The sequence below is a fragment of the Zootoca vivipara genome, chromosome Z2 (assembly GCF_965207765.1).
Source record: "Zootoca vivipara chromosome Z2, rZooViv2.hap1.1, whole genome shotgun sequence".
Classification (NCBI taxonomy): Eukaryota; Metazoa; Chordata; class Lepidosauria; order Squamata; family Lacertidae; genus Zootoca; species Zootoca vivipara.
In genome coordinates, this window is record NC_142585.1 from 26516580 (window position 1) to 26543323 (window position 26744).

At 43.0% G+C, this 26744-nt stretch overlaps 1 protein-coding gene across 1 annotated transcript in view; it reads right to left on the bottom strand.

Moving 5' to 3' along the window:
* Positions 1–26744, bottom strand: part of TRPC5 (transient receptor potential cation channel subfamily C member 5) — a 166633-nt gene that overhangs the window by 77106 nt on the left and 62783 nt on the right. Inside the window, exon 3 of the mRNA XM_035112475.3 lies at positions 8580–9101. Within this exon, the coding sequence (XP_034968366.1) occupies positions 8580–9101 (522 nt within the window). The remainder of the gene's footprint in view (positions 1–8579; positions 9102–26744) is intronic.

The window sequence follows — 26744 nt, forward strand, 5'->3', positions numbered from 1 at the left end:
ACTTCCCTCCCCTCTTCAAAGCATATTTCAAGGCTTACTTCCAAAGATAAAATACCTGAGCCATAATTTTTGCTGGAGACATTTAAGAAGACAAAAACCACCAGAGAGAAATATATTCCCTAGCAGTATATGGACAGTCTTACCAGCTATTCCAATGCTCTGTGGTGCATTGAATCTGTCAAGTGTGGCACTACTCCTGGCTGTACAGCATCCCCCAAAGAGCATGAGGGAAGCTGGAGAATTTCTATGGAACACTTTGGTCCACTTTTTAAAAAAGGGGGGGGGGGCTTTAAAAAATGCCAGTGACACATGAAGAATAAGTTCAGGGCATGTGGAAATAGAAACTCTTTTGGCACACACTGTGTCTTTCATGCACAAAAATAACCCTCGGGTTTACTGATGGAAAGTCAAGGACTTGTCATTGCTTTGAGCCAGGGAATAAGATGCAACCCACTTTTTAAATGTATTTTGCTGTGGTCTGTAGTAGTAAAACACAGCAGTTCGTTAATATATCCTTCAAAAGCTCACAGAAAAAAATAGGGGCATTACATTTGTAAGGCTCCCATCCTCACACTAAACATTATCCTGCTATACATTTCTCCCTCCAACATTTCTCCAATGAAAATAGGGATGTCCCATTCCATAATGATAATTTTACTATTTATACCCCACACATCTTACTGGGTTGCCCCAGCCACTCTGGGCAGCTTCCAACAAATATAAAAACATAATAAGACATTAAACATTTTTTTTAAAAAAACCTTCCCTATACAGGATTGCCTTCAGGCAGCTCAGGAGTCAGATAACTCCATACCCTCCAACATTTCTCCAATGAAAATAGGGACATCCTAAGAAAAAGTGAGACATTCTGGGATCAAATCACAAACAGGGACGGCTTCTCCAAATCAGGGGTGTCCCTGGAAAATAGGGACACTTAGAGGGTCTGAAAGTGCTGTGCTGCTAAATTCCATCTGACAAATTCCATCGAACCCTTCACGCTTATGAAAAAAGCAGTCATTTTTCCACCTCTTTCATGGGGGCAGAGGAATTTCAGTGCATTTTGCAGGTAGGTCAAGGCTAAAAACATACAGAAGTAAGAAGCGAAAACGAGAAGAGAAATGAGACAGGCAGATAGAAAAGAACTTATTTTTAAGGTCTTTATAAGATTCAGAGAATAAATTTAAAACCATCAAATATGGAGAGGGCATGATAGTTTGATTTGTCATTAGAGAAATCTCATTGGCCCAGAATTCTGAAATCCTTGGGCAGTCTGACCATATGTACCCATAGCTTTTCTGTTTGTCTCCTTTCTCAACTCTTCCATCACTGCTGAAGTTTAGATGATAAAGAAAAGAGCATGCATAGGGAACCTGTCTTTCCAACTTACAAAACTTTTTAAAACTTGGTGTGCATTGATGGTGCTTTAATAAAACAAAAACAATGGTGGTAATAATAATAATAATAATAATAATATTTACTACCTAAACAAAATAAAAAATCCTTCCAGTAGCACCTTAGAGACCAATTAAGTTTGTCTTAGGTATGAGCTTTCATGTGCATGCACACGAAGGCTCATACCTATGACAAACTTAGTTGGTCTCTAAGGTGCTACTGGAAGGATTTTTTTTTTGTTGTTTCAACCGGATAGCCTATTAGAAGCTCACAAGCAGGATGTACCGTAAGTGCCCCAGCACTCTCCTCATTTCCAGTTTCTGACAACTGGTATTCAGAACCATACAACCTCCAATCAGGCTCATGCAGAGCTTGTCTGAGGCCCAAGACAGGAGTCTTGTTAGAATAAAATGATAAACTCAAGCAACACGGCTACCTACCTGTAACATTTACTACCTAAGTAGATGTTTGTGCTGAGGTGGGAGCAGAAGGATTCTGACATGCTGCCATTTTGTACCCAGACAAGCTGGCAACAACCAGCCTAGCCATAGACTGGTTTGGGTCTTGCAATTGGAAAACAAATGAAAGTGTTTGCTATTTTGGTTGAAAATGTGTTATAATAACATAAATTGCCCTGTAATAATAGGTTGTCGTGCTGTACAGATCAAAATGAACTTCACCAGCTGCAGGCTGTGATCTACATGGTGGTGCCTTTGTACCCATGTGTGTACCGTAAATGTTTTCGTTCATTTGTATCCTCCCTATGGATCTAAAGTGCCAGAAGACTGGTAACAGCATAAAAACTAACAAACCATTAGAAGCACGATACTCAAAACATTCAATTAAGTAGCAGCAGCAGCAACAACAACAGCAGCAGCAGAAAGAAAACCCAAAAGCCTTTTCTCTAAATATTGCTTTGTAGCAAGGTCCGTCCCTCATTCCTGTCCCTAGTGAATCCCTGTCCCATTGAGTCTTGCAAGGGATGCTGCATATGATAATGCATGAGTCACTAATCTTTTGGGGCCAGTGGGCACACTGCAATTTTGAGGAAGTGTTATGGTCACCACTCACAAAATGGCTGCTGTGGGGTGTGGCATAGCACAAAATGGCTGCTGTGGGGAGGGGCATAACAGAAAAGGGCAGAAACAGAGCAGAAAAATAGAAAGCACCACAAAATGTTTTGAGTCTACCCCTTCTGTATTAAGTACTCTGATATACAAGGGAGGAAAGACACCTATATCAAGCACCACTGTGCTCACCCACAGAAAGAATCTTTTGTACCTCACCTCTCCTCAGAATGGAAGGAAGGGTGAGTGTCCAATCCTGGCATCCAATGAAATGGAGGCATATTTAAGGGGATGTGTTCTAGGGCTATGCCATACCCTCCAACATTTCTCCAATGACATGGAGAATGGGCATGCAATTTTACTATTTATACTATTTTACTATTTATATCTTTCTGGGTTGCCCAGCTACTCTGGGTAGCTTCCACCATATATGTAAGAACATTTTAAAAAATTAAACATTTTTTTTAAAAAAACATCCCTATACAGGATTGCCTTCAGACGGCTCGGAAATTGGATAACTCCATACCCTCCAAATTTTTCCCAGTGAAAATAGAGACATCCTACCATACCATCCAACATTTCTCCAATGAAAATAGGGATGTCCTAAGGAAAAGCATTACAGGATCAAATCAGAAACTGGAACAGCTTCTCTAAATCAGGGACATCTCTGGAAAATAAGGACATTTGAAGGGTCTGCTATGCACAGCCCCCCCCCCAAAGGAGCACTCTGCACTTTGCTTTTCCAGCACAATTCCTGCAGGGGAATGCAGTGTGACTGCTTCCCGCGGACATCTCCCTGCCCACTGAGGTCCCAATCCCTAATAGCCCTAGATTGCTCCAAGCAGCCTGGGACAATCTGGGGCTGTTTCCACCCAACTCAGACAAAGTCTGGATACCCAGACTCTCCCTTGGACGCACACCCTTCTTCTGGGCATGGAAGAAGCATTATGAGAGTTCAAAAACACATTCTAGCCTGGCAAAAGAACTTTCAAGGAAGGCACAAAGCAGGACTGGTAGGGCTGTGGCCCAGGGAGAGTCCCAAGGGCCATATAGAAAGTCCTAGACTGAGGGCTGTGTTTTGCCCCCAGGCTTGAAGTTCTGCTATCCTGGTCTACGACACCCAGAGCTGAACACCATACTATAGATGCAGATTGACTGGTGCCTAATGGGGAGGAACCAGCAGAATTGGACAATTGTGTTTTGCAGGGACGAAGGTAAAAAAAAGAGTTGAGGCACAAGCTCTCAGGTGACATAGATCACAACTTCAACAAGACCTGCAACAAGTGATAAGCTAATCACTATTCTCACCAGGCAACCATTCCTATTAAGAGGCAAGTGTCTCTGGACAAGCTCCCATCCTCACTCTGGACTAGAATCAATAAAGTCCCTGTCGCTGTCCCATCACTACACACTTCATGTCCAAATCAACTCCCCCAAACCATTTAACTCTAAGGGCATGAATTAGTTTTGCCCCTCAAAGCTGTCCCTGTGCCCTCATTCCAAGGCTGTTCCATTGGGAAACCGATCTGAGGATAGTGGTGAACAAATCTTTCAGTTCAGTTTCTCATGTTTCCAATCAAGCTCAGTTTGCTCCATGTCCACATACATTTGTGGATCTTTCCTTTTTAAAAAAAGTTTGTGTGAAAATTCATTTGCGTTTCTGTACACATGCCTCATAATATATGCAGTTTTGTACACCATTTTGCCTAAGCTTGCATTTCTGTAAGAATCTCCCCCACCAAAAAAAAAGTAGATTTCACTAATATAAATATGTTCTCATGTGCTTTTCACTAATAAGCACATTTTTATATGCCTTCTTGGGTTGCAGAAATTGGAGAAGTGTAAATTTCAAAGGAGAGCTGCCCAGGCAACCGGAGTAAGGATCTCCAGTCCTGGGGCAGGGATGTCCAGACCCAATGGCTTCTTAGTATCACTGGCAATGTGGAGATCAGTGGAGGATCCAGCTGGCCTTAGATATGAGGTCTGGGTAGGGCTGAGCCCTGACTGACAACTTCATTATTACCTCTGCTCCCATATTCATGCTGAGATGCCAGGAGCTGTCCCTTGACCTATTGGCTCCACCCCTTGACCCCACTTCCCCAGGCTTCACTAAGCCCCACCCCATGAGATCCTGAACTTTGATTCACTACACTTTATCTGTCAGGCTCCACTGAAGTCCCAGAGAAATCATACAGCATATGTTTAACGTGATCTTAAATACCTGGTCTACAGTTCAGAAGCACTTCAGAATAATTACTCTTTGTTTTCACAGTTGCACAGACATGAATAAACTGTAAGTGTGACCAGGAAGCGCCATCTGGCCATGTTCTGTACGTGCATTTCAATGTTCTCACACATTCTTAGAGCTGACTGAAGTTCAAAACAATTGATGCTAATTGGATACTAATCGTAGATCTGGAGCTACACAGAGATCTTGCACCTCCAAGGGAATTGTTCCCACATTGGAGACAACACTCTCTTATCTGCTCACAGGCAAGGAAGGAATTCTAGAGGGTTACAGCTGAAATAACTTGAATCATTCACAGGGCATGTTGTTTTCTCTGAGAAGCTCTGAACCCCAACTACTTCCTTGTACCAGAGATAGCAATTCTCCTGCTTATTTACACCTCCACTAGAATGCAAGAGCCCTGTTGGCTCAAACCAGAGCAACAATCTAGTCCAGCATCCTGTGTCTCACAACAGCCATGTATCCAGGGAGCCTTCAAGTGGGGCACTAAAACACCAACCTTCACACAGTGTCTAATGCTTTTTAAAAGCCATCTAAGTTAGTGGCTGGCACCAGTTATTGAGATAATAAATTATATAAATTAACCATGGTTGCAAACATATATGCATTTACTCAGGATTAATTCCCATTTAATTTAACAGGACTTGCTTCTAAGTAGACCCTATAGAATTGCACTATTAAGCATATTCATTTTATTTGTTATTATGAAGAGTAGCAGGTGGTGAGGTGGCATGGGTGGGGGGCATGGCTGCTCTGCTGGCTTCCCAGCACAGTGAGCACTGGTACTTACTGAGAGGAAGGAGTGAGACTCAGTTAGTGTGGTGTAGTGCATGGCAGCAGAAGCATCACAGTGGTTCCTTCACAATGCACTGCACCATGCCAAGCTCACCTTGCCCCACCTGAACCACCTCACCAGCCACTACTGATTATGAGTAAACTGATGGGATAGCAATTTTTCCTGTGCTCCATGCACTGTGCAAGAAAGATGGGGGGGGAGGGGAGAGGGAGGCGAGAGAGAGAGAGATGCGTGCAATACTCTTTAACAGCTGGGGAAGACACAAACAGAAGGTCTGCACCAAACAAACATTTTATAATCAGAAATGAAAGAGCACTCAGACTCCTAATGCATGCCTCTTCCATGAAGCTCCTATCTGAGCCTGTGAGGGTATCTCTAGCTACAGTGTATGTGAAGCCATTCAGTATCTTGATATGGACTGCAGCAGTTTACCTGCGGTTCAAAACCCATTTCAGTTGTGGACAACTCATGGCTGCACTAGCATTCTTTGAGGGCAGCCATGACTGTTAAAATGGCCCATAAGAGTGGATGTGACTGTTGTCAAAGCACATTAGCTATGGAACACACTTGTGTGATGCCATGATCAATTACTACTAGGCTCTAGGTCAAAAAGAATTATGTTTCCCCAGGCTTTTAATGGCTTTTAATTGGTGTGCAGTGGTTTTAATTAAATGGATCTTGGGGATTCTGCGGAAATGCCATGGTTGTATTTGTTGTCATTTGGTTTTAATATTATTTGTAAGCAACCTTGGGGATTTTATATCAAAAGGTGGTGATAACGGATAAATTAAAGATCATCAGGTCCCCAAAGGGATTCCTAATGCTCATTTGTATCATTGATTTGTAGGGGATTAGACAAATTGATTGAGGGTAAAGCTATCAATGCCCACTAGCCCCAATGGTTATTTCCACCTCCATTGTTGGGTGGCAAGATGCCTCTGGATGCCAGTTGCTGGGGATTGCAGGGAGGGAGGGAGGGTGCTGTTGTGCTCAGGCTCTGCCTATGGGCTTCTTCTGGGCATCCACACTTCCTGATTCAGCCTTAAAGAGAGTTCCATTTCTTGCAGAAAACCTAAATTGTTATTTGCTCTGATTCAGTAATAATAATAATAATAATAATAATAATAATAATAATAATAATAATAATAATTTATTCATGCCCTGTCCTCCCTATATTTATTTATTTCATTTATATTCCTACTCATTTCCCCAAGGAGTGCAATGTGGTGTACATGGTTCTCCCCCTCCTCATTGATTCCTCACAACAACCCTGTAAGGTAGGTTGGTCTGAGGGGCAGTGATGAGCCCATGGTCACTGAGGGGCAGTGATGAGCCATGGTCATCTTGATTGCCTAGTGGGAATTTAAACCCTAGTCTCTCTCAGGTCCTAGTCTGACACTCCCAGCTACTACCCACACTAGCTCTCTACACAAAGCAATATAAAAAATGCAAAGTTCAAACTAACATGTAACAATAAGACAGACTCTGTCCCCCACCCCACCCCAAAATTGCAACAGATATAGCCTAAAACAATGTATATGACCTAGGTCAAGCATCCCCAAACTGCGGCCCTCCAGATGTTTTGGCCTACAACTCCCATGATCCCTAGCTAAGAGGACCAGTGGTGAGGGATTATGGGAATTGTAGTCCAAAACATCTGGACATAGCTGCCAAGTTTTCCCTTTTCTCGCGAGGAAGCCTATTCAGCATAATGGAATTTCCCTTTAAAAAAGGGAGAACTTGGCAGCTATGCATCTGGAGGGCCGAAGTTTGGGGATGCCTGACCTAGGTGAATAAAAATATATTCACCTAGGGTTTAAATTCCCACTAAGCAATCAAGATAAGGTCCCCTGAGCCCCAAGCCCACAAGTTTCTCAGTAACAACAACCAAACAGCCAGGTGCCAGATAAGGAGACAAAGCTTACCCTAAGACAGGCCTTCCAGATGTTTTGGACTACAATTCCCATCATCCCTGACCACTGGTCTTGTTAGCTAGGGATCATGGGAGTTGTAGGCCAAAACAGTTTGGGGATGCCTGCCCTAAGAATCCACACCAATATACAATGACAAATCCTTTATTAAGAGACTACCAGTACAAAGCCAAATAGGACCCTTTGTATATGAAAATACAGCTTAATAAGCAAAAGACACTTTAAGGAATTCTGTTTCAGAGGGGGGGGGATAACAAAAGTAGCTTGCCTCACTATCATATGAACCATTAGAGTCACAGACCCACCAAGCATCCATGGTTGCTGCAACATGATACTTTATCCAGGACCAAGTCAGAAGCCAGGTTTTTTTAATGCCAAAAGGCATGGATAGAAGGTAGATTTTTCCTTAAATCGCCCAGGGCCTAATTCCCCCCAGCATTAGAGGGTGTAAGCTTCAGCTGTTGAGTTGATTTTTGTAGTCACTATGACTTACAGCAATCTCACAGTAGATTTCCACACAGGTGGTAAATTCAGAGGCGTGGCAGGGAAGGTGGATGGAGGCAGCGGGTGAGGAGTTGGATGGAGGAGGGCTCTATTTTCCCTCCGTGCAGGCTCCATGTGCCCCCCCCCCGAGCTGCCTAGTCCACCATGGGGGCACAACATTTATCCCACCCTGGGCACCAGCAACCCACACTGTGCTGCTGGATAAATTTGACTAATTAACTATGACTTTTCCCTCAGGAAGACCACACCAAGAACCCCAAGTTAAGGAACCATTACAATAAACCAAAGAAATTGTAAATTTCGAAATCATGAATTTATTTACATTTGTTATAATCTGCCCAGGGAATATTTATTGATGGTAGACCACCACTCTCTTCATTTACTGATTGTAAAGAGCATGTTACATCCCGCCTGGAAATACATGCTGTCCCAGCCTTCCCCAGTCTGGTGCCCTCCGGATGTTACTGGACCACAACTCATATAACTACTTAACCTTGGCCATGCAGGCTGCAGGTGCTGATGGGAGTTTGAGTCTAGCAAGAACTTTTCAGGGTGGAGGTATTGGTTTGGGGAATGCTCTTCTAGCCCATGACATATGCATAGAGTTTTGGACCACCCCCAAGTAGGAAAACAGCCCTTACCTCTTTCTGATGGTACTTTATTGCTACCTTTAGCTTTGCCAAGTCATGACATTTCTGAGGGTCTAATTCTTCGCTCTGGTCATCCCTGTGGTTCAAGATGATTTCTAGCTCCCTGGAGCTCCGTGCCTGGTCCAGAAGGTCTTTAGCAAACCTCTTGCACTGCTGTGAAAGCTCCTCATACTCAGCCTTGAACTCATTCTCCACTTTGCTGAGCTCCTTTAGCTCCCAACCCAGCCGGAAGGCCGTCAGGATTGGGTCCTCACTAGATAAGGCAATCAATGAAGGGCTGGCCAAAGCTTTGTAAATATTCAGCCTTGACCTGGAATGCCTCAGGCTGTCTACTTCAGAACTGGAGACGCATTCCACACAATTGCATCTGATCTGGTGTGGGCGTGGGATCGTGACCCGTCTTTGGACTAGCAGCTTGATGATTTCATAGTTGTTGGTGTGAGCCGCCAGCATTATGGGGGTTATATCAGGGGTGAACTCCGAAAACTGAGTGTCCATCATCAATGTGGGGACCTGCACAAAATGAATAAATGAGTTAAGATCTTTCTTTCAGAAACCGTATAAATCATGGCAGATCAGGAACATGCATAATAAAGGACATCAAAAAGATATAAAGGACATATAGTATTGTGCTGGGTTTTGTGATTTTATGTCTCGGTATTTTCCTGTGTGACACCCAGAGAGAAATAGCTCTAATAAATTTAGAATAACTAATTCATTCATTCATGGGTTTAAAACAGATACTGAAAGGGGCTTCCGGTTGACCACGCCATCTTGCTCAGACGGGGGTCCGCACAGCGGAGCGGACCTCGGCGCTTCAGAGGTGGAGGGAATCGTTCCAGCGAAGCGAAACCTCCTTAAAAGCCCCAAATCGAGCTTTTTGGGGACAGATTTTGCCTGGCGGCGCCAAAAGCGGGCTATCTCCTCCCCGGATCGGCTTTGTTTAAGCCCCCGAGAGCGAGGAGGTGAACCGCGGCGGACAGGCTGACATTGCTGCTCTGAGAGTGCGAAGCTGCGAGTCTGGGAAGTGGAGGTGGCCAATTCTTCAAAGAACATTCAGCAAATGAATAGACTGTGAGTAATTTGGATTCTTTGGAATGTAAATTAAGGCAACAATTTGGACCTGGGAGAGAGGGGAAAAGAGGAAGCCACCCCCCCCTACGGTAACATAAGAGACAGTAAACAGAAACCCGAAGCCGTAAACAGAAGATTTCAACTTAAAAGGATTCCTCAAAGGCATCAAAGAGAATCTCCCCTAAATGCAGGGTAAAAGGGGAGAGAGACTGTGGCTGTGATTGCCCTGCAGAAAGAAGTTAAGACTAAGAAAGACCTTTCTGTTCCTCGGGAGCCGGCAGCCCAGACAATCCAGTGAGTTGATCAGGATTTATAGTTAAATTCTATTTCTATCTTTATCTCTGGACTTTTTGGAAATTCTTTTTTGGTTTATATACTTTTGAAATGTGAGTTCGAACTTTATTTTTAAGAATGCAGCCAGCTTGTTAAAATGGAGTCGAGAAAATAGACTGCGATTATATTCCACCCCATGTGACAAGGTTTGACCTTGACAGGACTGAACTATGTCAACAAAAAGGTACCCGCCTGAGTTTCAGCGGACTGTTTTGACCTTAATGTGGGAAGCAAGAATAGAACTATGTCAAGAGGAGACACAACGGCAAGTGTTACAGCAACAATTCCAGATGATTATGGCAGAATATGATTTCTTAGAAGATGAAGCTTTTGAAACTGAAGAAGATGAATGTGAGAATGACAATGATGAGGACTGTGATGACTTAACACAAAATGAAGCCCATCACGAAAAAAATGATGATTTTACTCTACAAAAAGTTGGATGGAGTGCCTCCCCTTCGAGGGGGGCACGATTGGACTTACTGGAACTCCAGAATGACCACAGGGAAGAAGGAAAAATTAAGCAGAGAAGAGAAGAAGCTCAGGGGTCTGATATGGAGGCCTGGATGGCAAAAGACTGTAAACAGGGGGTGGGGTGAAGGGAAAGTGAAGTTGTGATTGTAAGGATGGGTTAATAGGACTATAACTGGACTGCTGACTATGGAACTTGCTGGATTGGTGGGGTGGAGCCGGTACTCGGGGGGGGTGTAAGGTTAGTTTGGGAATAATTATAGGTTTAAAAAGTGAATTGATTCTGGAAAAAGGTGAAAATATGGAGGCCTATAGAGGGGTAAAAATTAGGCACGGGAAGAAAAAATGGGAGTTTGATTTCTCAGTGATTGGACAATAGGCGAAAATGATAATAGTTAGTTTAAAAGTGGTACAAGATATAAAGGTGTATGTTATAAAATATGAATTATGAAACTGTTGAAGATGATAAATAAGGGAGGAAAACCGGGGAAGGGGGGAGGGTGGGGAAGCCCACAAAATATGGTTTAACAATTATGAATTTAACAATTATGATGAATTTTTTTTTGTCTTTTTTCCTTTTTGTCTTTTTTTTTTCTTCTCTTTTTTCTCTTTTTCTCTTTTTGTATTTTCTTTTTTTTTTGGTATGACAATAGATGGTTGGATGGATGAACTCCTGCGTACTGCCCTGGTTCACTGGAGCTCCCTGGTGGCAGGGGGGGCTTCGGGGGCAGGGGAGGGGGAGGAGGACAGAAATCCAATCATAAAATGGACCACTTCTGACTGTTCACCTGCGTGGGATACTTCTGTGGCAGGGGAGGACCCATGGAGGGGGGTGGGAAGAAGGTGGAAAAGGTGTATATGTATGTACCATCTTTTGTAATTTGTAAAATCAATAAAAATTATGTTTAAAAAAAATAAAAATAAAACAGATACTGAAAGAATGGGACCAATGTGCCAAGTACGCTGCAGACTAACAGGCCATTCACACAGGCCAAGGAAGTACAAAATCTCCAGACTGAAGTATTGCTGTAAGTAAGACTCATCTTTCAGTCACTGCTCACTTCCGCCAGTTTCATTAATGTTATACCAACATAATATGCCTCCAGAGAGGTTGGACTGAGTTCTCAACACCTTCCAACAATGGCCTGGGCCTCTAGCCATCTCAACACCAAGCCACCCGAAGACCTGAATGGATTACTGCAGAATATTCACTCAACACTTCAGTCAATATTAAGTTGATTTGACAGAAGCAGAAGCAATGTCTGGAGTAGCTGATGAAATTAAGAGACATTTCATTACCAGGCAGCTCAAAGTTCAGAGACAGTGTGATGTAGAACAGAGAAGATATGGAGTTTGGAGTTCAAAATGCCAGTCCTGGCAGGGGTTCATGAGGTGGTGCTTTATCTTATATTGGTGTTTAGGTTATACACCCATTTTTTCCATGGGATGCACTATTAATATTGTTGTTGTGAATAGTCAGGAATGGTGGGAGTTTTAGCCAAGCAACATATTTAGGGCCACATGTTCCCCAGCCCTGCTTTGTTTGGACAGGTCTTAGCATCAATAACTTTCTCCCAGTGTTCAACTCAAAGCCTATCCTTTTGTACGTTAAGCCCTTTAGATCTAGCCCTGCTCTCCAGGGCAGCAAAGAACAAGGACACATCCACACTCTACATTTAGATCACTCTTATGTCACTCTTATCTACTGCAACAATCACAGCTTCCCCAAAGAATCTTGGGACTTTGATAAGGGTGCAGGGAATTGTATCCCTGTGATAGGTCTCCTAACAACTGTCAGCACCCTAAACAAACTACAGTTCCTGGAATTCTTTAAGAAAGCCATTACTATTAAAATGGTATAAGAGTGCTTTAAATGCATGGTGTGGATGTGACCCAAGTCTCTCCCATCCTGCAGTTCCCAACAACTGGTATTCAGAAGCATACTGCCTCCAACAGTGGAGGTGGAACATATTCACCAGGGCTAGTAACCTTCTCCTCCTCCGTGAATTTGTTTAATGCTCCTTTAAAACCCTCCAAGTTGGGAGCAAGTTCCAGAGTTTAACCGTGCTCAGCATGAAGAAGAATTTTCTTTTGTCTGTCCTGAACCACCCAACATTCAGCTTCACTGGACGTCTGCATGTTCTAGTGTTAAAAATATATCTGGGATTTATCAGACTGGAAGCTTCACAATACCTGGGGAAATGGCCAATCAAAAAGTCTACACAGCCCTTTTACACTCTTATTGTTCTCTTAGTGTTAAGTTCAAGCTGTTATTTAGAAGGAATTGTTGCCTGAACACCTCCACTTTAAAAGGTAGAGGGAGGGACGCTTGAAAGAGAACGAGATGTAAATAGTCTAAAAGCTGCCGGCACCACAGTGCTGTGCTATTAAGCTATCAATGTACCTTGCAGCTAAGGCTGAGGCTTTAATGCATCCCCTGTTGTGGCCTTATTATCGACATCTGGTGCTCAGAATGCTGAAACGTAAGCGCACAGCAACCTTTCCAAGCAATTCCATTTTGTAACCTGGCAAGTTCAGTTTTCTGCCAGCATCGACAAATATCCACAGAGCTCTGCACATCACCTGACCTCTCCAACCAAACAGCCACATCTCCTTGAAGTGTGACTAATTGCAGGTGAATGCTGCACACATTTGCCTTGTGACTGTCAAAAGTACTTCATGGGAAGCATTGTCAAAAAGATCTCAGTGGCAGCAGAGTGCTATTTAATCTGTAAAAATATATAAATCGCTGAGACTTGGGATGTGCAATATCTGTTCCTTTCCCCTCCTGCTTCCCCACAACCTTGACTAGCTGCTGAAACTCAAGGTTCCTCAGATACATTATTGATTTCCAGGGGGTGGAAATTGGATGCACAGTAAAGTGAAGATTGCATCTAGTTACTCCACTGCTCTTAATGGGACGCTTGTTTGGATTCACATTTTGATCCACATTCAGGTGCATATTTGAATGTTCAGGTGTTGCCGTTCTACTCCCATTGCACTCATTTGGATGCACCTCCCAGTGTGCATTCTATGGAGAGCCTTCTGCAGAACATCCCACCTCAGTGCCTGAATCACTGAGAAGAGAAGTGCCTGTGTTTCCTCACCCATTTTAGCTGTACACCTAAAAATGCAACATATAAGAACCTAAGTAGAACCCTGCTAGATCCATCATAGTATGATGGACCCATCACAGTAGAAAATTCTGCTTTCACAGTGGCCAGACAGATGCCTAAGAGAAGCCCATAGGCAGAGCCTGAGCACAACAGCACCCTCCCTACCTGCAATCCCCAGCAACTGGCATCCAGAGGCATCTTGCCACCCAACAATGGAGGTGGAACATAACCGTTGGGGCTAGTGGACATTGATAGCTTTACCCTCAATCAATTTGTCTAATCCCCTCCAAATCAATGATACAAATGAGCATAACGGAAAATGAAAATGGAAATATTACATTGAAAAACTATGAGGAATTAAAAGATAAAGGAGTATCCTGGTTGGAATATGTTCAAATTAAGGCAACATTTGAGAAAGAAAAAAACAAAACAAGGGGATTCGAAAACAAAATAACATGATTTGAAAAAGAAATTTTGAATTGCAATGAAAAATTACTTTCAAAAATGTATAGGCTCCTAGAAGAATCAGAAATAAAACATGAAGTGAAAAATAAAAATATGTGCAAATGGGAACAGGATATAGGATATGAAATAGAATTAGATGACTGGAAGAAATTTTGAATGAATAGTATAAAGTTTACAGCCTGCTATTCTCTAAGAGAGAATTTTATGAAACTCCATCACAGATGGTACTTGGCACCGGACAGGCTAGCGAAAATGAATAAAAAATATGAACAACAAATGCTGGAGGTGCCAAAGTGCGGTCGGATCTCTGTTCCATATGTGGTGGACATGCCCAGAGGTGCAAAAGTTCTGACAAATGCTACATACAGAAATTCAAAAGCTAATAAAAATATCTTTCTCTAAAAAAGCAGAATCCTATCTCCTGGGCATCCTAGGTAGCAATATACCACATGATAGAACTAATATATTCTTATATGCGACGACAGCCGCTAGAATGTTAATTGCCAAAAATTGGAAAGGAACCCTTACACCAACAAAAGGAGAATTGATAAATAAACTATGCAAATACCTGGAACTGGCGAAACTTACAGATATAATACGACAAAAACCAAAAGACAGGATTAAAAAACAATGGGAATGCTTAAACGACTATCTAAAGAAAACAGACAAGGGGACTAAAACACGGCTATGTTTAGAATAACCTTGTAAGGATGAGAAGTTTATGAAGATTATGATTGTCGGATAGGCTTAAAGGTTGGATTCATATTAAAACATTACTTGACAGGAGGATTAAGATGTAATATGAATTACTGTGCTGAAAGCGGTGGAAGCTTTATGTTTTGAGATGAACTTTTTTTCTGTATGGACCTTAACCTATTTTTACTTGAATTTTTCCCCCTTTTCTTTCTTTCTATTTCTTTTTTTCTTTTGTCTTCTTTTTTTCTTTATACTTTTTCTGTTTTCTTTCTTTTTTCTTTTTTCTTGATGTTTCGCAATTTTGATTTTTGATTTTCTATAGTTAAGCAATGGAATATGTAAAAAGTGCAAACGAATGTACTTGGATTGATTTGAAGATGCTTTGTATTGTTTTAATGAATATTGGAATAACAATAATAATAATAATAATAATAATAGGAATCCCTTTGGAAACCTGATGATCTTTAATCTACCTGTTTTCACCACCTTTTGGTATAAAATTCCCAAGGTTGCTTACAAATAATATTAAAACCAAATGACAACAAATACAATCGTGGCATTTCCGCAGAATCCCCAAGAGCCATTTATCTTGCCATTCCGCAACAGCACCTGGATGGGGCCTCTGCATCAATGACTGGTAGCCACAGACAGACCCATCACCCTCTCTGAAATTATCTCATTCTGTTTCAAAGCCATCTAAGATGGTGGCCTTTACCACACATTGTGAAAATGGATCCTATAGCTTAACCATGTGCTGCAAGAATAAGTGATTCCTTTTGTCTGTACTGAATCTTACTTTGACATTCAAAGACCTAAATGGTTTGGGACACCAATATTTGCAAGGACATATTCTGCATATTAACCTGCTCATAATTGAGGATTAGTGGATGAAACCCTCATGATGGTCCCTCCACATATTGAGGTATGTGGTGTGGAGAACCAGAAATGACGTTTTTCAATGGTGGCTCTTTATACGTGGAACTTCCTCCCTACTGTGGTATACCTGGCCCCAGTGCTCTATGGTTTTAGGCAGTTAGTCAAGACACCCCTTTTTCAGGTGGTGTTTGGGGGAAGAGAAAGTTGATTGCTGCCACTATTAGTAATTGTCATTCATTGATCTGTCAGCACATGCTGTTTTGGGTTGTGCAATTTTAATGAATTTTTACTTTTTTGACTTGTTGTATACTGCCCCGGGGCTTGTGCAGACAGTCGTACATAAATAAACTAAATAAATAAAAATAAACCTATCTCCCAACATTCAGCTTCACTGAATGGCTCCAGGTTCTTAATGTTATGAGGGAGTGAGAGAAAAAACTCTCTCTATCCACATTCCCCACACTGTGCAATATTCAATTTCCCTCATTACTTGCCTTTTTTCTACACTAAATAGCATGTTTGGAAATATGCGTACAATTAAATTACATTCATGAAAGAGTCAGGATTAGCTGGATTACCCCATAGGGTACACCTCAGGGTTGTCTTCACACAATGTGTAGAACACGGTAAAAAAAGAAAGGTCCAGGAAAAGTGTTCTGACACAGAGCTTGTTTGTGACTGCTTTGGAGCTGATGGGATGGAGGGAGGGCCCATCAAAAAGACCACTGAGAACTTCTGAAGCATAGTGGCTTAGGGTATGAATTGAAGGTCAAGAAGCTCATAAGTCAAATCTTGCCTTGTTCACAAGCCTTTGAAAAGTTCTCCTTTTTTAAAAAAATCATTTTTATTAATTTTCCAATAAAAACATCCAATTAACATATCCATAATCATAATCCAATTAAAAACAATAAACTAAAATTTAAAAAACCAAATTACAGTTCAAATTATTAATTATTACTTTTTCCAGGCTCCCCATAGTCTGGACCTCTTGAAGTATATCTCCAATATCTTCATTCCTGCCTTCTTCTTGTTGTTCTCATATTTTCTACATTCTGATCTCAACACTTTAAAGTTCTCCGTCCCTGGCTATGCGATTCTCAATCATGTCAGAAATCATATATCCTTTCATCCATCGAATACAGCTTTATTTGTAAATATGTATTTTTTCAACTATTTGCCAGTGCAGGTTTTCCTGACTTCATTCCAATCTTCCAATCCGGGCTGTTGTCCAAGTCTATCGTTTAGAGTTTAATGACGCAGCAACTCCCATGTTGTTAAGTCATTCCAATCCGGGCTGTTGTCCAAGCCTGCCGTTTGATGTTAAGCATGCTTCTGCTTAACTAATAGACTGACCTTGTCTGCCTACGCATGGGGGCAGGGAGTGGGGATAGAGACTTCTCAGCAGAGGGGTCATTTCAGATTTTGAAGAGGGAAAATACAGCAGTGGGAGAAATGTGTAATTCAGCAAAGTCCAAATGCTAAGACTAGTTATGTTCAGGATCAGGTTGTGATACATTGGTGCACTTTCAGAGTATGTGCAAGCCTGATAAAGATGATCATTTGCAGCATGATCCTATACATATCTAGCAACATAGATATGTATGAGTCAGACCTTTGGTCCATCTAGTTGAGTATTGTCTACACTGACTGACAGTGGCTGTCCAGAGTTTCAGGCAGGAGTCCCTCCCAGTTTTACCTAGAGATGGCAGAGATAGAACCTGGCACCTTTTGCATGCAAGGCAGAAGTAAGCTCACTGAGTTCAGTAGTGCGCACTCCCTAGTAGGTAGGTATGTGATTGTAGCCTTAGACTGCAGTTCTATACACACAATGCTGAAATAACTCCTTTTGAACTTAATGGGCTTCTTTTTGATCAGATGCTTATAAGATTGCATAATGAATTGTTTATAACAGCAGTTATTCCATGTGTACAGCAAAGTCAGATGCACCCCCATTGTATATGATCAGACACATTTGGGGGCTGAGGGGGAAGAAGTGCACTCTAAATGAAACCCCTACTTGGTCAGAAAAGACATGGCACTCCTTTACTACAACATTAATCTTGGACTTCAGTGGAATCCATTTCCCTTTTGCAGCTTCCTTCCCTGTTAAAAAGGTAAAGGGCCCCTGACAGTTAAGTCCAGTCGTGAACGACTCTGGGGTTGCGGTGCTCATCTCACTTTACTGGCCGAGGGAGCCGACGTTTGTCCACAGACAGTTTTTCCAGGTCATGTGGCCAGCATGACTAAGCAGCTTCTGGTGAAACCAGAGCAGCGCACGGAAACACTGTTTATCTTCCCTCTGGAGCGGTACCTATTTATCTACTTGCACTTGGATGTGCTTTCAAACTGCTAGGTTGGCAGGAGCTGGGACCAAGCAATGGGAGCTCACTCTGTTGCGGGGATTCGAACCACCAACCTTCCAATCAGCAAGCCCTAGGCTCAGTGGTTTAGATCACAGTGCTACCCACATCCCACTTCCTGTTAGTCCTTCCCTGTTAGTTAAGGTGATTGTATGGCTGCATATTTGTCTGCTTTTCTTTTGTCTTCCAAGTGCTGTAAGTCAGATACTTACAGGGGAACCATGTAGGTGAAGACAAGTCAAGGTGAGTAAATGGATAAGGTAGGAAAGGTCAGATCCAGCAGCTAAAGCCTAGCCAAGTCAGGCAAAGCCAAGTTAAAGCAGGCAAAGTTGGGCAAAGAAAGGGAAGTCTTGACAAATGCTTTCCTAAACAAAGGCAAACAAAAACAGAACGCTGGACAGCTCCAAATGAGCCCTGCTGGCTGCAATTCTCTCCTCTTATGGTAGTTATCAGAAGATGTTGTCTCAGCATGGAGCTAAAGCTTTATAAGGGATGACAAGATCTGTAATTTAGTTCACTCTGCCTTCATGGAGGAGCAGGTAGAGTTGTTAAAAGCACTTTGCCAGCTTTTGAGGTCTCTGACCTGCAAGGCTGGCAAGATGCAAGTACTGCACAGGGCACATCTCCTGCATCTAGGCAGTAGGACAGTAAATAAGATACTGACAACTCTCACTCCAAAGAAGTAGCCTGAGTCTTGCCCTCAGCAGCGTCATCCACCGCACCCAGTAAAATCCTATGGTTGGGGCCATGACAACAAGGTAAGGACAGCATATAGGTCAAAAACTATAACACTTCTGGCGTTTTTGAGGGTTTTATGTCGTACCTTGACAGTTTGCAAACACAATTTTCAGTTAATGACTCCCCTGGTTGCAAAGCCATCATTACAAAGAAAAAGCCTTTGCTGATAACACAACATCTGACAAAGCATGGTTTGTAAATTGCTAATTCTCAGTTCTTAACAGAGCATGGATCCATGCTGCTCTGACAGGTTTAGCTTGTGTTTAGGGCAGCTCATTTTCCTTTTTAGTTTTTTCTTTTCTTTTTCTTTTTACAGAGACAGAGGAATACATTATTTTACTCCAAGAACTGCACAGTTCTCCCAAGGTTATTTTCAATGAATGACCTGAATAAGATTTTCTTTTCTTTTCTTTTTGCCAGTTCTCCTGACATGAGCTGTTGAGCAGGAACCTTCAGAGAATGACACAGTCAGATCTCATGTTAAAAAAAAGAGGACAAACCTTTTTTAGAAATGTTAGCAGCTCTGCATTCAATTATTATTTTTTGCCATCTGTACACAAAGTGGTTTATTATTATCACACTCATCTTTATTCTCTTAAAGTAGTTTGACACATCACACGACTCAGTCCAGAGGGGTTCAAAATGATATCATAGCAAGCTAAAGGTGTGATCACACCATCATTTCTTGTTAGACACCAAGCAGGTTTCAGACTCACATTTGTGATGTTTTGTGCTGAGTAACAGCCTAATGACTGAAACCTAAAGATACCTTAACTGTACAGATTTAATCCCTAAAAAGCTTTGCATTTGAGAATGGGCCTTAAAGGAGCCTTGAGATCTCACACACCCACTCTTAATGCATGGTAATTCTGTCCCTACTTTGCTGCTGTGAGACAACTCATGGTTTACTGTTTCAACCATGCTAGCAAACTATGGTTTGTGCTTGCTATGTCAAGCAGGATTGGATACCAAAACCAAACACTGGTGACCACTCCTGACTTGCAGGATAAAACAAAATGGTATGCTATGGTTTGCCTCAAAACAAGGAAAGCACCTCATTTATTTGAATTTTGTACTGTATATTTATTTAAACAATTTTCATACCATTCAACAACAGCAATCTCTAAGTGTCTACATTCTAAGGGGGTATGTGTATGAGCCCAAGTTCCATTCAAAGTCCATATATGTAGTGCCTAACCATGGTTTGGCATTACATTTGAAACAAGTCCATGGGTCTAATGGGATTCTTTATGCCTTTTCACAAGCAAGGTTGCTCCATTCATTACACCATCAAGGAATAGCAAGTGCCATCTGTACTCATTTGGATCACTATTCTGAGAACTGGATCTTGTCACCATAGCTGCCAAGTTACCCCCTTTTTAAAGGGATTTTCCCTTATGCTGAATAGGCTTCCTCGCGAGAAAAGGGAAAACTTGGCAGCTATGCTTGTCACTTAATCTATCAGTATATACAGAGTCTTAAAAGTCAAGAAAGGTTTACACTGGGGAGTTAACTGTAGCTTTATGTACTCATCTGTGGCATCTAAATGAGTTATGTAGTTAAAGTCTGGTTCCCTCTTTCTCTTCAGTCCAGATCAGACATAGCAATCTCAGTCCAACAAACCATGGTTTATTGGACTAAAAGTGAACTTTGTGATCATATGCTCCCTTCTGCACCTCCTTCTCTTTTCTCACATGTTGTAATGAAAGACTTAAACCAGTCCACCATTACATCTGACAAGAAACAAGGGTGCTCATTTATTCTACTTCCCAGTGGTCAGTCCTATATTGAAGGCATCCTCAACGGCTACCCAATCCAAATCTAGGATAACATCCACACCACACATTTAAACCATATTGAATTGAAAGCATATGGCTCCCCCCAAAGAATCCTGGAATCTGCAGTTTACCTCTGACAGAGCTATAATTCTCACAACCCTTAACAAGCTGCAGTTCTTAGGATTCATTGGGGGAACCCCTTGTGCTTTCATTGTAAGGCATGGCCTAGTTTAAAGATTCTGAACCCCTAAGAACAGAGGGTAGAAATAGCATTGAAGTTTCAAAGTAGCTGGCACCTGGTCAGCAGATTGAGAAGGCATGGAAGCTGCCTGGCTACTGTCTTCCTCAGTACAGTGAGATATATTGAATTTATTTTTAATTGACAAGATTTTTTTAAAAAATTGCATTCATACACCTGCATGTACATAGCTACATTTTATGAAAGACCACTGGACAGCCCTTGAAATAGAGGGTGTTTCTCTGCAAAGTAGGGCAGATTTGAAAGTCTGATTACCTAGAAGATCCATTCTACACATGGCAGTCATTTTCAGCATTTGGGGTGCTCTAAATTCATGCATGCAATGAAGTGCCACGTGAAAGGACCTTCTAATCTGAGCATTCCCTCCCACCACTGGGGAGGACCTGGGGACAGAGTGCAGCAGTTTCTGATGGGCGCAAAAGGGGGGCTTTGCTAACTGCAACACAACACAAAAGGGGGCTTCTAGCACTAGGAGGGCCTTGTTGTCTGCTTTGGTGGTTTGTCCAGCCACAGTCATTTCTGTACAGGAATGCTCTGGTCACAGTGGCCCAAGCTTTGATAACCTCAAGACTGAATTACAGTAAGCCTGCAATTTATGCAGGGGCTACAGTCCGGGGATTGTGTCTAAAGCCAAAATCATGTATACACTAAAAAGCCATTGGGTTCAATAGCAAGTGATGCCCCAGGTGCCCGTCCCTTTTCCTTTTAATTTTTTTGGCCAAGCAGTAAAGCTGAATGTCTGTTCATTGTGGGCTTACTGTACTGTAATGTGCTCTATGTGAAGTTGCCTTTGAGGTTTGTATGGAAGCTCAGAGCACAGCAACTAGGCTACCAGGAACACATTAACAGGATGAGAAGTCTGATGGACAGTGCTGCTCCCTAGGCTGGTTGCAAGGAAGAAGGCAGGACAGGTGGAGCTGTCAGAGGGCAGATTGAAGTTGGTGGGACGGCACCCTATTTGCCCGGATGGAGCAGCCTCCACTGCCAAAGGGGGCCAATCATAATAAACTTTAGTTTAACATTTTCCATTAGGTTTGTGTGTCTTCCCTCTATGCCTTACTTGGGAAGTTCTTCACCAATAAAGAGGAAGGCTTGCAGGATTTCATTCCATTTCACTGCAGGGCCCATAGCTTACAAAGTAGCAGGTACCTCATCTTATGCTTTAAAGCAACAGAACAGCTAAACCCTCTCTTCTGCTCATGATTTCTAATTTTAGTGGTTGTAATAAACTAGGGAAGTTTATTACAGTGACAATTTTCATGCTTTATAGTACCACACCTCCAGTTATTAAAGCCCTCTGCTATATTTCCTTTATGTAATGTAGAGATAGTGGGGTGCAGGCTGCACGGGGGGAGGTAACATAAAAATAGGAACAGCAGACGAGACCACGTTCAAATAAATCCAGATAGCTGAAAATAGCTTTTCAGTATGTACTCCATTTTACTGTTAAGACTGTAAAAAGAGTTCAGTGCCCCAAAACCAGATTATTAACATATGCCAACAACAGCAACAGCCACCTATTAAAATATACTTCTCTGTTGCATAGTTTGGATATTATTGCTGTTCGCTGTAACAGAAAATTATGTTGTTTGATAGCCTCTCAGTTTGAACACAGGTGCAAATGTCTGTAAATAAAAATGATGGGGGGGGGGTAGGCAGGCAGGACTCCAGTTACCTGACAGATCTTCAGGCTTATTTGTACTTCCTCTTGTCCTGCTACTTCCTCCCTGGGAAAAACTACTCTTTAGTGTTCAACTGGACCCAATGGCAATTTAGGTTCCCCCGGAATTACCATTTGTTCCACTCTATTGCTAAAGATGTGTAGTGGTGTATAGAAGTGAGAGCTGGACCATAAAGAAGGCTGATCGCCAAAGAATTGATGCTTTTGAATTATGGTGCTGGAGGAGACTATTGAGCAGGCATCCTCAAACTTCAGCCCTCCAGATGTTTTGGACTACAATTCCCATCATCCCTGACCACTGGTCCTGTTAGCTAGGGATCATGGGAGTTGTAGGCCAAAACATCTGGAGGGCCGGAGTTTGGGGATGCCTGCTCTTGAGAGTCCCATGGACTGCAAGAAGATCACACCTATCCATTCTTAAGGAAATCAGTCCTGAGTGCTCACTGGAAGGACAGATCATGAAGCTGAGTTCCAATACTTTGGCCACCTCATGAGAAGAGAAGACTCCCTGGAAAAGACCCAGTGTTGGGAAAGATGGTTGGACAGTGGTTGGGAAAGATGGTTGGTCAGTGTTCTCAAAGCTACCAACATGAGTCTGACCAAACTGCGGGAGGCAGTGGAAGACAGGAGTGCCTGACGTGCTCTGGTCCATGGGGTCACGAAGAGCCGGACACGACTAAACAACAACAACAACAATTGCTAAAGAGCGGTTTTTCCTGCAAAAGGAGGAGGGTTAGGAGGAAACCACTTTGACCCGTGCCTAGAAAGTGAGGGTCAAGCAGAAGAATACCCTGACCTTTGCTTCCTAGGCATGGCACAAGTGGAAGTGTGGGTGCTGTGCGTATAGCAAAAAAGCAGAAGGCGGTGATGGCCACCAACTTGGATAACCCAAGTTATGCTACAGTGTTATTTTCTGTTATGTTCTCCCACCAATGTCTGAGGCAGTATACCTCTGAATACCAGTTGCTGGAGACTGCAGGTAGGAAGAGTTGCTATTGCACTTAAGTCCACCTTGCAGGTTTCCCATAATGGGCATCTGGTTGGCCATTATGAGAACAGGAGGCTGGACTGGATGGGCCATTAGCCTGACCCTGCAGGACTTTTCTTATGTGCTCATGTAAGAGCCTGTGAGCTTACACAACATGGAAGGCTATTGAACTTTCGAAGTCAACCCCCTTTCAGGCATCACAGGCACGAAGAGACAGCATGAATATTAAGGGTTGCAAGGCTCTGCCTTTAACTTTGCCCCACCATGGAGCAGCTCAGGCCAGCTTCCCCACACACTTGTCTAGTGTAGCTTTCTTAACAAGAAGGCTTTGCTTCACTATGAGCCTCCCCACACAATAAGGGACATACTGTAAGAATGTGGGTCAGACCATTGGTCCATCTAGCTCAGAACTGTCTATCCTGACTGATAGCATCTCTCTCCAAGGCAACAGGTGTTCCCAGACCTACCTGGGAGTGCAGAGGATTGAATCTGGGACCTTTTGCATGCAAAGCAGGTGCTTTGCCACTGAGCTATGCTGCTATACACACCCCTTGCTCCAGAGCTGTAATCCAAATCAGGGAAGTAGGTGGATGCTCTTAGAAGAAAATGGCACCCAGGCAACCAATCACAGATTGGGCCCTCAGCTATCAGAATTATCATTTCAGCTCTCCTGCCTACCGCAGTAGTGCAGTTGCTATATTTTGCTCATCTCAGTAGAAAACACAGGAAGCAGCCATTGGTCCTTCAGTGTCTGTACTGGCCTTGCCCAGGGATGCTGGGGATTGGAACTGGGATCTCATGCATGCAAGGCAGGTGCTCTGCCAGTGAACCACAATCTTTCCCCAGAGGATTCGGAATAATGGAGAAATCAATTAACCGCAAGTGCTATAGAGAGAGAAGAGATCCAGTGTTAGATCCAATGTGCCATGTAAGAGATTAGGGGCATTATTGTTGCACCCTTTTTCTTATACCAGCAGTCACACACACACACACACACACACACACACACACACTATTAAAGGTAAAGGTAAAGGGACCCCTGACCATTAGGTCCAGTCATGGACAACTCTGGGGTTGCGGCGCTCATCTCGCATTATTGGCCGAGGGAGCCGGCGTACAGCTTCCAGGTCATGTGGCCAGCATGACAAATCAGGTACTCCCTGCAAGAGAGGGCACATGTTGCAGTGGGTCCCAGCAGACCAGGTCTAGGTGTTGGGGCGGGACAATTGGAGCAGCTACAATCCTTATTGGTGGTCCATCTGACAGGGTGCAATTGGGCTGAGGGCTTGCCAATCAAAGAGTCAGATGGACCAGTATTTAAACGCTGGACTCACCGTAGAGATCCTCCTTCTCTGGTTGAGCTGCATCGGAACACCCGCCCACCACTCCCTAATTTTAGGGCTTTCACTTGACCTTGCTATGCCGTCGTGTGTCGTCTGTCGTTGTTGCAGGGGCACGGCAGGAATTTTCCCCACTTGGCTGATTGGCTGTTGCCATTTGGGTTTTGCCTGCCGCGTAGCAAATCGTCACAACTTGTAAGGTTAGCGGATATGGTTCATGCTGATAGGAGGGTATGATCCCTTACCACCCTATATTTATATATTCGGGTATTCCTCTTAAGGGAATCCATGGACCTATGGTTGGTATTCCCCCAAGTGGGGTTGCCCTAATCCAGTGTTCTGGGCACATGTGGGGGAATCAGGGCCTGGCTGGTACATGCCAGTCAGGTAACCCCGTCCCAGGTGTGTACCTGGCTGCTAACTCAAGGTGTGCCCTGAGTCAGTGCTACCCTAGGTAGCTAGTCGAACCAGAGCCTATGCAACCATTCATTTGATTTGTAATCAATAAAGTTATGGCCCAAATTCTACCAAAAACCAAACCAAAAATATGAGTCATGTCTGAATTTATTTCTAGGCCTGGGATAGAGGGTCTCCACATGCAAAGCCGCTTCTGGCGAACCAGAGCAGCCCACGGAAACGCCATTTAGCTTCCCGCCGGAGTGGTACCTATTTATCTACTTGCACTTTGACGTGCTTTTGAACTGCTAGGTTGGCAGGAGCTGGGACCGAGCAACGGGAGCTCACCCCGTTGCAGGGATTTGAACCACCGACCTTCTGATTGGCAAGCCCTAGGCTCTGTGGTTTAACCCACAGCACCACCCACATCCCACCCACACTTTGCTAAATATTCTGTATCTTGAATGCTGCATCATTTATGCTGCATTAGCAACCCAGCCATAACAGGGCTTTTTTTTTTAAGTAAGAAAATTTAATGGACTGTTAAATGTACCTGGCTTACTTATTATAGAATAATTTCTACTCAGACACATTCAGTAGCATTTGCTATCTATATACTAGGTGGTTGTATGAAGAGGCGGTGATATTTTTAGGTTACTGTGTATCCTTTCGCATGCATGTGTATTGTAATCAAGATTCATTTGCCACCCACCCCACTCAGAGATTTAACTTGAAGGGAACAGGGGAAGAAGGTAGAAACAAACATTCAAGAACATTAACATGTATAAAAGCTCCCCACAAAAACAAACCCAGAATAAATGCCCTCTCCCAAAGTGTCAGTGATTTAGTAAGGACAGGTACCACAAAATACAGTTGCTGGTGAAGGGGAACTAGGGATGCAAATGCTTTTCGGGGTGAGCACGTGTCTGGTAGCACATCTCTAACAAGGACTAAAGAAGTGTATGTGTATTGTGCATCCTGGCTCTTTCTTTTCTTTTCTTTTCGATCTGGGAAGGGGAAAGTCACACATTCAGAAAACTGTTTCGATCTGCTTTGCTGTCACTGAATCAGATCGAGAGAAGTAAAAATCCTTTACTTTTGGTCACTTATAATTATATTAGGGATGCGGGTGGTGCTGTGGTCTAAACCACTGAGCCTAGGGCTTGCCGATTGGAAGGTCGGCGATAAAAATGCCCACAACGGGTGAGCTCCCGTTGCTTGGTTCCAGCTCCTGCCAACCTAGCAGTTCGAAAGCACGTCAAAGTGCATGTAGATAAATAGGTGCTGCTCCGGTGGGAAGGTAAACGATGTTTCTGTGCACGGCTCTGGTTTCACAAGAAATGGCTTAGTCATGCTGGCCACATGACCTGGAAAAACTGTCTGCAGACAAACGTCCATGGGGTCACAAAGAGTCGGAAACAACTAAAGAACAACAACAACCATTTACAGCTTCTGGAGTTCCAATGATTTATTCATGCAAAAACTATTCACAGGATGAATAGTGATGAGGGAGAGAGCAACAGCAGACAACTTGTCTCAACAAGTTTGGGAAGAAAAAGACAAAATGGCTCAGTCTTTAGGGGTA